General features: G+C 36.8%; 1 protein-coding gene across 1 annotated transcript; it reads right to left on the bottom strand.

Annotated features, from left to right (window-relative positions):
- LOC109235476 (high affinity nitrate transporter 2.5) lies at positions 650-9281 on the bottom strand. Its single transcript, XM_019401602.1, has 2 exons — positions 8033-9281; positions 650-1287 (listed from the first exon to the last, which is right to left on the bottom strand). The coding sequence occupies exons 1-2, from the start codon at positions 9163-9165 to the stop codon at positions 918-920; spliced, it is 1503 nt and encodes a 500-aa protein (XP_019257147.1). The 5' UTR covers positions 9166-9281; the 3' UTR covers positions 650-917.

The raw sequence follows: 11411 nt of genomic DNA on the forward strand, positions 1-11411 counted from the left end.
AGATTTTGGCAGCTTGGCCAAACGGGCTCTAAATTCATACGAGAAAGATGGATGTTTGTTCTGGAGATATTAAAATACACTGATCTTGAAACTTGCAGGATTCACTATGCTACTTGAATATTGAAGATGGAACAATTTTTTCATTAAAATATGATACATTAGTTTCGACAGAAAATTTAACTGTAGAATATGAGGGCGGCCTCACTCTTAAACTAAATGGGGCTAATGAGAATTTCAACAACAAATTATATTACATTAGCAAGAACAACTAGTACTCCCTTTGGTTCATAATAAGTGGTCTTTTGACTTTTTTATTTTGGTCCAAAATAAGTGTCTGTTTTACATAATCAAGAAAAAATTAATTTTATTTTTTAATATTTGTCCTTATTACATATCCCAATGTGTCAAGTTAAGGTAACAATTGTAAGAGTATAATTTAGTGAATACTATCTTTTCTTTTTCTCTCTAAGAGTTTAAATTTTCTTAAGAGTTTGTCAAAGACTAAAAAGTCGACAGGAGAGAGTAACAAATTAGAAAGGGGCAACACGTGTAACTACCAATTGTTAAGAAGGTGGAAACTTTGAACTTAGAGATTGTCCCAGTAGTTTCATTGCTCATCGGTAACATTAATTGTGAAATATATGCCATGTAAACTTGCACACCTCAATATATAATGGCTCTGGTTTCTCGTACTTTTTGTCAAAACATATATAGTTGAAGAAATTACCTAGCACAAACACTTAGAGAAACAAAATAACCATGCAAAGTCAGGAAAAATAGAAAAATACACACATCACACTAGAGTTCTTTAGAATGGAGAACTAAGCTTAAACAGAAATTAGTGTAACTCGAACAATACAATACAATACAATAAACGTTGCAATACAATACCAGCTATCACTTTCCTGCTTGAAAACTCAAATATTTGGAGTTCCATATATTGGTGTAGGTGCAGATTCCACTTTTTTACCTCTTTCACTTTTACTATTACCAGCAAATTTCATGCTTGCCTGGTGAAAACCATTCTCTTTCTCACTTAAACTCCACTCTTTCATGTAGTAATCTTCCTCTGTCAACCCTTTAGATGAGGGACCATAAAACATTCCACCCCATTGTGGGAAGTATATAAACATAATGGGGAGGGTGCAACATATAATCATGATACCCATGTATGTAATCCCTGTTTCTGTTGAATATCTTGTTCCTCTAAAGAAAATTACTTGTGTTAGTACTGCTCCAACATTTCCTCCTCCTCCTCCTGTCATCCCCGAAATTATGCCCAGTGATCTATTTAAGCAAAAACAATAAACGAGTGACAAGATGTGTTCTTTACAAGGATATATTGACATTTGTGAAAACAAGCAGGTTACTTACTATTTACTTGAGGTTATTATTTGTTACATAGAATTACATGCAATTGCTTTTTGTGTAAAAATATTTTTCACAACAGTCAGTATATAGAATTTGAATTCTTTCTTATATTGTCTCTAGCACCTCAGCGAATGAGAACCGACCCAAAACTTTGATGAAACCACATTCTCTCTCTAAAATTTTACTCTCCCAACGGACTGCAACGGCTCTTTAGCGAGTAACAATCACGCTCCGTCCGATGGAGCCTCCGGGCGGCGCCAACTCGGCGCGTCCGGAACACCAAAATGTCCCACCTGACGAAACAATTAGCACCGGGGAAGGAATTGCAACCAAAAGGACCTTTGCTAACACAATTATCAATCTGCCTAGTTCATCTGTGACCAACATCCGCCATGAACGAGAAGCGGTAATTGCTAGATACTCCGACACACAACGGGATGCCGGCTGTCATTTTTAAATCCAGAGATTATTATGGGATCATGGCAGAGGAATGTAAGCGAACTATCGTAGGAAAATTCTTAAAACCCAGACCACAAATTGAAAGAATTAGGTCAAGTTTCAGAAAAATGATTTCGGTGAAAGGCTCTTACAAAATAGGTGTATACGACAATTACAATGTCTTCCTTGATTTCTCTACTGACGAAGACTTCCAATCTGTTTGGTTTCGGAGGGTTATTGAGATTAATGGCATGCAGATGTGGCTACAAAAGTGGTCACCAGACTTCAAACCAGAAGAGGACATCCCTATAGCTCCGGTATGGGATCTTCTTCCCGGCCTTCCCTTTCATATGCACACATGGCACTATGCTAAGCAAGTCTTGAGCTCTGTGGGTACTCCTTTAGCTTTAGTTGTTGCTACCTGTTGAAAAACTAGGCCTAGTATGGCTAAAGTAAGAGTCTGAAATTGACTTGCTCAAACCTCAAATTGATTATGTGTTGGGGATGAGGATGATGACTCTCCACTAAAGGGGTTTGTTCAAAAACTGGAATATGAGGGGATTCCTAAATACTGCAAACATTGCAAAAAATTGGGACACAATATGATGAATTGTAGGGTTCTAGAAAAGAAGAGGGCTACAGAAGATAAAGAAGAAGAAGTTAAAGCTAGCAGTGATCTGTCTGATATAAAAGCTCACCTAGGAAATAATGTTCCAAAGGAAAACAGTGAGAACAAACAGAAGGAGCACAAGGAAATACAACAAAAGAATGAAATAGCTCATGTGCAATTAGATAAGGAGAAACAGAATCTCACGCAAAAACTATTGCAGAAAGAACTAGAAAGAAGAAAAAGAAAAAGAAGAAAGTTAAGAAGATGCCAAAGAAAAAGAGCAAAGTTTTATTTAAGCCAGCACAATCTCAAGGTGGCAGTAAAAACAGGACAACAACAGGTACGAAGGCAATTCACACAATGAACATTCTCTTTTAGTGGTGAAGGATAACATGGAGAATTTGGAGGAACAAGGCTCTCAAAATCAAAGCAACAAGAGCAACTCTATAAATAATGAGAAAGAGAATACTACTGAGATCAAAGAAGCACCCAATATAGAAATGAAGGATGAAGACCAAGCAGATCAGTTGTCAGAAGATGTTAGTAGTAGTAACGGGCCAACTATGGAGGAAAAAGTTCAAAATGGGGAAAATAAGCATAATGTTTGTAGCTCTAGTTCTTCTAGCCTGCCTACTCATATTAGAGGTCAACCAGGTCTTCAACTAGTAGTGGATCTTAGCAAATATGATCTACATTGTGCGATTGGGGATCCAGAAGAGAATGCATCAGAACAAATTGAAAATGCAGTTTTCCCTCACAATGGTACAGGAAGAATGTCATAGAAGAGTCTACTAAAATTCAAAATATAGAAGATATTGACACAGATGATATAATCACAGAAGGAAGAGGAAGAAGCAGAAGCAGAAAAGCTGACAAAAAAAAGTAAAAACAAAAACCCACATTAGCAGAGAAGCAAACAAAAGGAAGATGCCACCCTCCCTAAGTTCTTATGATTAGTGCAATTTTCTGGAACATAAGAGGAGTTAGGTCAAAAATGCCATACAAAGATTAAAAAATCTTACAAGAATTAACAAAACTCACTTTGTGGCTATCTTTGAGCCTTTAGTGAACAAAAAAAAAGTTGATGGCTACAGAAGATTTCTAGGATACCAATATTGTCTATCAAATAGCAATGGCCAAATTTGGTGATTTTGGAATACAAATAATCAGACAGAAGTCTTGGCAGATGATGATCAACATGTCACCATAAAAATGAAGAATGCAGTTGACACCCAAGATATCTTCATTTTTGCTGTTTATGCTAAGTGCACCTCATCAGAAAGAAGAGATCTTTGGAACAATTTGGAATTGGATAGCCAGATCGTCAATGGTCCATGGTGTATAGGAGGAGACTTTAATATTATCATGGATCCAAGTGAAAAACTGGGTGGAAAGCCTCATAGGATGTATAGAAGCCTGGAATTTCAGAACTGTATGGATAACTGTGGAGTCACTGACCTTGGATGCTCAGGCTCAAATTACACTTGGTGTAACAACAGAAGGCCCAACAAAAGAATATGGAAAAGACTTGATAGAGTCTTTATCAATGATATGTGGGACCAAAAGTTTCAAAACAGTAATATCAGACACCTGGTGAGAACTGGATCATAGACCTCTTCTTATGAAGTGTTTTGATATGAATGAGAATCATATTAAGTACTTTAGATTCCTCAACTGGTGGGTGAAACAAGATGGTTTTCTGGATATTGTGAAAGATACTTGGGATACTCAGATTAATGGAAACCCTATGTGGATCTTGCAATCCAAACTCAAGCTGCTTAGTAGGAGACTTAGTCGCTGGTCTAGGGAAGAAATTGGGGATATCAATGAGAATGCAGTTAGATGGGAGGAAAAGCTCCAGATTTTGGAAGAATTGGATATTGAAGACAATACTGATCAAAGCAGAGAAGAGGTGAATAAGGCTCATGCTGAATATGTAAAATGGTTAAGCCTACAAGATTCTCTTCTTAAACAAAAAGCTCAGGTTAAATGGTTTGAAGACGGAGACGATAATACTAAGTATTTTCACTGTATGATGAGGGAGAAAAGAAGAAAATTACAGGTGCCATAGAATCAGAAATAACAGGGGCCAGTGGATCAAGGGAGAAGATAAAATCGCCATAGTTGCAATTAAACATTTTCAAGCCCTTTTCAATCTTCCTCGGCCCACCCTCAACCCTGCTATTCTAGATTGCATCCCTACCTATCTTTCAGAGGATGATAACAATAGATTGGGTGATATGCCAGATGAAGCTGAAATTAAGGAGGCACTGTTTAGCCTAAGTACAGTTAGCAGTGCTGGGCCAGATGGGTATAATGGAACTTTTTTTCATACCTGTTGGGATATTATTAAAGCTGATATTATTGCCTTTGTCATTGACTTCTTTAACGGTAAAAGTTTGACTAAGTTCTTTACTCATACATGTTTGGTGTTGATCCCTAAGGTAGAAGCACCCTCTTGTTTCTCAGATTTCAGGCCCATTAGCCTTTCTAACTTTACCAATAAGATTATTTCCAAAGTTTTATCTCTTAGCCTTTCTAACTTTACCAATAAGATTATTTCCAAAGTTTTATCTCTTAGACTAACCAGTTCCTTCCTAGACTTGTCTCCAACAACCAAAGTGGTTTTGTGAATGAAAGGTTGATCTCAGAGAATGTACTACTTGCCCAAGAAATCATTCATAGCATCTCCAAATCTAATAAGGGTGGTAATATAATGATCAAACTTGATATGGCAAAAGCATATGATAGAATATCATGGCTCTTTGTTACCTCCGTTCTTAGAAAATTTGGGTTCGCTGAGGGATGGATTGATATGATTCACAAGCTTATTTCTGGAGTTTGGTACTCCATTATAGTTAATGGATCAAGACGAGGTTTTTTTACCTACTCTCAAGGATTAAAGCAGGGGGACCCGCTCTCTCCCTCTTTGTTCATCCTTGCTGCAGAAGTACTGTCTAGGTCCCTCAACAATCTCAATGAAAATCAGAATTTCATTCCTTTTTCCATGACTATCAGAGGACCTCAAATTAATCATTTGGCATATGCCGACGATATTGTCATATTTAGCAGTGGCAAGACTGCTTCAGCCAATCTCATTATGACTCAGATCAAGAATTATGAGAATAGCTCAGGTCAGCTGGTTAACAGGAATAAGAGCTATTTTTTCACTGCTCCTAAAACTTCTGCTTCTAGGATTAATCGAATCAGAGACTGCACAGGATTTATGGACAAGGAATTTCCTTTCAGCTACCTTGGATGTCCCCTTTACGTGGGTAGGAAAAAAATAGCTTACTTTGACAACATGGTTAGTAAAGTGGTTAAGAGATTAAATGGCTGGCAAGGAAAGCTATTATCCTATGGAGGTAAGATTGTTTTAATTAAAAGCGTCCTTCAATCTTTGCCTATTTATACCTTGTCTGCTATGGCCCCTCCGAAAGGAACTATTAAGCTCATTGAGAAGCACATGGCTAATTTCTTATGGGGTTCCAGTGGTGATCAAAAGAAATACCGCTGGAGTTCATGGGATAATTTGTGTGCTCCTATTGAAGAGGGAGGTATCGGCATCAGGAAAATGAAAGATTATCAGTGATGTCTTGGCCAGTAAAAGATGGTGGAGATTTAGGTCCACAAACTCTTTATGGGCTACTTTTCTTAAACACTAGTATTGTATTAGGTCCCACCCTGTTGCTAAAAAGTGGGTTTCTGGAAATTCTCATGCTTGGAAGCATATGCTCCAGGTTAGGGAAAATGCTGAGAAAAACATGATTTGGCAAGTTAATTCAGGAAATATTAGTTTATGGTGGGACAACTGGACTTGCAAAGGGCCATTAGCTAGCTTAGTTCCAAATGTTAACACTAGCTTCAAAGTCCAGGTTAAGGACTTTATTCTGGATGGCATCTGGAATATGAGTAAATTAAAAGATTTCCTTCCAGAAGACATAGCAACTGAAATAGCTCATATTGATCTTGGAAATCATAACACAATAGATCAAAGTCACTGGAAGCTTACAGAAAATGGAAAATATTCCAACAATACAGCATGGCAGATGATACGATCCAAAAAACCAAGGCAGCATCTCCTTAGTAAGGTTTGGCATTCTTGTATCCCTTTTAAACTCTCTTTTCTTACTTGGAGACTATGGAAAGGTAAACTTCCTTTTGATGAGGTAATTCTTAGATTTGGAAAGCAAATGGTTTCAAAATGTAACTGCTGCTCAAACTTTAAAAATGAAACAATGCATCATGTTTTTATTGAAGGAAATGCAGCCAATTATATATGGAAACTATTTGGGTCTCCATTAGGTATTAAATATCAAAATTGTCCTGGTAGATATATGCTTAACACATGGTGGCAGGTAAAAGCTGTGAATGATGTCCACAAACTAGTCTTGCAGATAACCCCAATTGCCATATGTTGGGTTATTTGGAAGGAGAGATGTGCTTGCAAGTATGGGACTCAGAAGAGGTTCAGCTTGTACAATATGGAGAAAGATGCTTGCTGGATAATTGCATATGGAGAAAGATGCTTGCTGGATAATTGCAGCAGCAGTGACCAAAGCTTATCCAAGCTGCAAGATTCCTCTGCCCTGGAGAAACTTTTGCGACACTTTGGTGAAGATGCACCAATCCAAAATATTATCGTTGTGTATTGGCATAAACCGGAGGCAGGAGCATATTCAAGTTAAATACAGATGGTAGCTTTATCAAGGAGAATGGAAGGCTGGAATAGGGGTGTGCTTAGAGATGACAATGGAAATCTAAGATGGCGTTTTCCTTCCCTATCCAGTGTAGCAGTCATAATGCGGCAGAGGCATATGCAGCCTGGTTCGGAGTGAACTGGTGCATTCAAAATGGATACACAAATTTCATCCTTGAATTGGATTCTCTGATGGTTACCAACATGCTTAGGGACAAAAAGGCTATCAACTACAAGATGAGTAAGCTTATAGAAGGGACTGCACAACTAATTCACCAAGCTAATATCAAGATTAATCACTGTTATAGGGAGGCTAATCAGGTTGCAGACTGGTTAGCTAAACTAGCTACTACTACTCCAGATGGCACCTTCCATTTTTCTGCCCAGCATCTCCCTAAAGGAGCTAAGGGTTCATACTTTTTGGATAAAAGCCAGATACCAAGTATTAGGACAAAGTATGATAAAGCTAATTTTTTTGTCAGTTAGGTACTTGATTGACTGCTGGGCAAGGTGAATATAGCTTTACCTATGCCTTTTTTAAGGATAGCCCTCTATCCTTATGTGTTGTATTATTGTATTATAGAGGCAAGGCAATACCCTCCTATTCTTTTTGATGAAATACAACATCCTCAGTTACCCTGGGAAAATCTATAAATAAATAAAAAATGAGAACCCCGACCCCTTGATTTGCCCACTATAGAGGTAAGCATCTAGTCTCGAACTAAAAGGACGTCCTGAGACGGGTCCTCTTAAAAGAGGTTCCGTGCCAGGCCCATGATCGAGTCGAGGACTCCCATGATGGAGCCGAGGACTCGATGGTGAATGGGTCAGTCCTGAGTCGAACCGGCCCCTTTTATCAGGTTTAAGTAAAATAAACCTTGAGTAGTAATACAAAAACCAGGTGGAATACATACCTTCTTGAAACAAATGGAACTACCCCGAAAGTGAGGCCGCAGGCAGCTTGACAAAACACTGAAAACACAAGCATCACAACAATAGAACCACTTAAAGATTCTACTTTCCCTAAAAGAACACATAACAAGCCTCCTATAGTTTGCACAATCCATAGTGCCCAAAGCCTTCCTCTCATTCCGAACCTTTTCGCCACAATATCAGACAATATCCCTCCTCCAGGCCTGGAAAATAAATTCGCTAACCCGAAACTGGCTGCAATAATTCCAGCTGTGTGAAGATTCACATGGAAGCTGTCAAAAAAATACTGTGCAATTATGTTGTCCACAGTAAGTTCAACTCCAAAACAATAGCCATAAGTCAATGCCAAGATCCATCCTCTATAATTGGTAACTGCATGATACAAAACATCTGACATATTATCTTTATGCTTTTCTCCTGATTTATGGAGCTGTGCATAATTCCCATCAGGCATATCTTGGCCTAAAAAGAAAACAGCATATGCTGATAAAGCCTGAAACAAGGCAGGTATAAAAAAAGCAATTCTCCAAGCAGTAAACTCAGTTGCACCAATTTTATGTATTAGTGAAAAGACTAAAGGCATAATTAGCTGTGCAGCTCCGCCACCAAGATTTCCCCAGCCTCCGGCTATGCCATTGGCCGTGCCAACAACGTTAGCAGAGAACATCGAGCTCATCCAGAATTGGGTCGAGACAAAAGTGGCTAGTGAAAAGCCCGTGAAGAATCGAACAAGAAGGAAGGAAATTGCCGAATTGGAAATTGCAGTTAAGAAAACTGCTGGTGCAGTCAAGAGAATAAGTGCAGATGAAGCAAGTCTTGGACCAAATAAGTCACAAGCTGTTCCCATAGCAATTCTTGCAAAGACTGCACCAGAAACAGCTGCAATCCCAGCATTTCCAATGTCAGTGGCTGTAAGATCAAGATTGTCACGGATTATGGGGAGAAGTGGCGGAGCAGCAAATGTGGAAACAAAACAAGAGAAGAAAGAAACCCAAGAAAGATGAAATGATCGCATGTGAGGAGCTGAAGCAGAGTACACTCTGAATTCAGTGGCCTTATGTTCTGAGTCAACTGGTAGAGCAAACTTTCTGTCAGCATTAGATTCCAACTCCATGTTTGGAACTGTGAAAATCTTAAGAAAAATAAACTTCAAAAGGAGTAAGAAGAAACAACTCTCAACAGTCTTTGTTAGTTATTTCTCTACATTCAATGTATGCAATCACTAATGCCATTGGCTGGCTTAAATAGTTTCCAAGTCATATATAACGTGTGCCAGTTTTCTTACTGTCTTTATTTCCTATTGGATTATTTTGCCAAGAGAGAAAGGGGTTGGAGTACTATACTTGTAGGGATAGTTTGGCGAGAATAAAATTATGTTAGAAATTTTAGTACGTAACTAAATTGTTACTAATATTGAGATTATTTAGTACCTCTGATTTATTTGGTTTACTGCATTAGTAATAAGATATACGTAGTGTATACTCTAAAGCATTTATTTGGTTTTAAACTAAATTAACTTTGATAATGTTTTGTTTCTAATATTAACCTTGATTTTCCTTTAAAAGGCTTTGGCAGAAGGACAATTTTATCATTTTACTTATTTTATTCAGGTATAGCTAATCCCTTAATTGTTATCCCACATTAGATGTGGTATAAAAATTATACTGAATTACTTATATCGAAAATTAAAATATAACCAGACAAAATATAAAATAATACCATATTTTGAACTGTCAATAATTCATTTTCTCAGTAACCAAACGAGTTCTGAAAACCTTATAGCGTGTGGTAGTTTTCAAACTTTTTTTTTTTTATTACTTTGATTAATCTGCCAATAGAAAGGAGTTCAAATCTGAATTTTGTAGTATACTTTATGGTACATATTTGTGAAAATGAGGCTAGTGAACCTTTGGGTGCCAAGAATGAAAGTCCTTGGGGGTAAGAGCTCTGTATATTGGTCGAGTCACATCGTGTTGGGGTAAAACGGGCTAAAGAGACTTTTAATATGATGTGGTATTATTCGTTTTGGGACAAATCCGTCCGGTTTTTCCCAAAAAAACCTTACACCAATAAGAATATTCAACTTTTTATAAATAGCTTTTTTTTTTTCTACTTTTCATGTGGTAATTTATTCACGTACACCCTATACACTGACGAGTCTTTAATATTATTGTTGTGAGGAAGGAAAATATTGGGATTCTATTTCTTCAGTATACTTATGATACTTAATGCCTAATTGTCAAGATATTGAATTTTCTTTTAATGAAAGAAAGAGACTTGAGAGCAATAATTGGTTCGTTCCATTGACTTTGGAAATGGGATAGCTTACCAAGAATCCAAGAGAATATGCATCTTTTGACTGGGTAAGAGATTCCCTTTTTGATTTTTCTTTGTACAAATTGTATATGACCATTTTGTCCTTATTGATATTTTGCTACACTCCTTATTCATTTTCTTTACTTTGAGGCGTTAGGTTTAACGGCTGTGATCTATCGACACATTTCGAGTCAAGAATGAGGGTTTAAGAATCCGTTATACTTAATGTGTTGCTTGAGTAATAGAGTTGGTTTAATTTAATTTCTTAAAAACTAGTTCTGGAAAATTTTCTTAAAATAATTGGGGAGAATTTATGTGTTGAATCTGCTTATGGGTATAAGGTTTCTGGAAACAATCGTTTTAGTTTGTGAAAATCTAGAGATGGTCATTTTCATTTTCGTAAAACGCTTTGGTGCGATTTTAAAAAATACTTCTGTTTTCCGAACCAAACAGCTAAGGACCGTTTGTCCAGACACTTTCTTCTCTTTTTCGAAACCCATCTTTAAAATATTGTTTTGTTATACATTTAACTGAATTTTTAAAAATGAGATTCAAAGTTTTCTGTAAATGAGTTTCAAATTTGAAAAAAAAATGATTTTTACCTCTTTTTAAGTAAACAATATTTCCCTCTCACTAAACTGTTCCATGTGAAATGTATATCCAAACGAAGTTTTGATTTTTTAAATATATATTTTCACCTTAACTTCAATTATTACTTTTTTTAGCTCACATTTTTAGTCCAAACGCCTACTTAATTTTGGATTTCTATTTTAAAAAATTTCCAAACGAAATGGTTGTATAGTCAGACCTCTTTATAACAACATCCTTATATAACAACACTTCACTATAAAAGTCAAAGCTTTTCCGGAACCAATTTTTACGTTATGTTATAATATATGTTCGCTATAACATCCAAAAATATTCGAAACACACGAGGCTGTTATAAAGAGGTTTGACTGTACTCCTCCGTTTCAAATTAGATGGGGTACTTTCCTTTCTATTCTGTTCCAAAATAAATGATATATTTCTAAATTTGGAAATAAT

This window comes from Nicotiana attenuata, chromosome 12 (assembly GCF_001879085.1).
Source record: "Nicotiana attenuata strain UT chromosome 12, NIATTr2, whole genome shotgun sequence".
NCBI classification, from domain to species: Eukaryota; Viridiplantae; Streptophyta; class Magnoliopsida; order Solanales; family Solanaceae; genus Nicotiana; species Nicotiana attenuata.

Coding starts and splice junctions, on each gene's coding strand:
- LOC109235476 (XM_019401602.1), bottom strand. CDS start 9,165: ATGGAGTTGGAATCTAATGCTGACAGAAAGTTTGCTCTACCAGTTGAC. Junction 1,288..8,032: donor GTTCCATTTGTTTCAAGAAG/GTATGTATTCCA, acceptor TTGCTTAAATAG/ATCACTGGGCATAATTTCGG.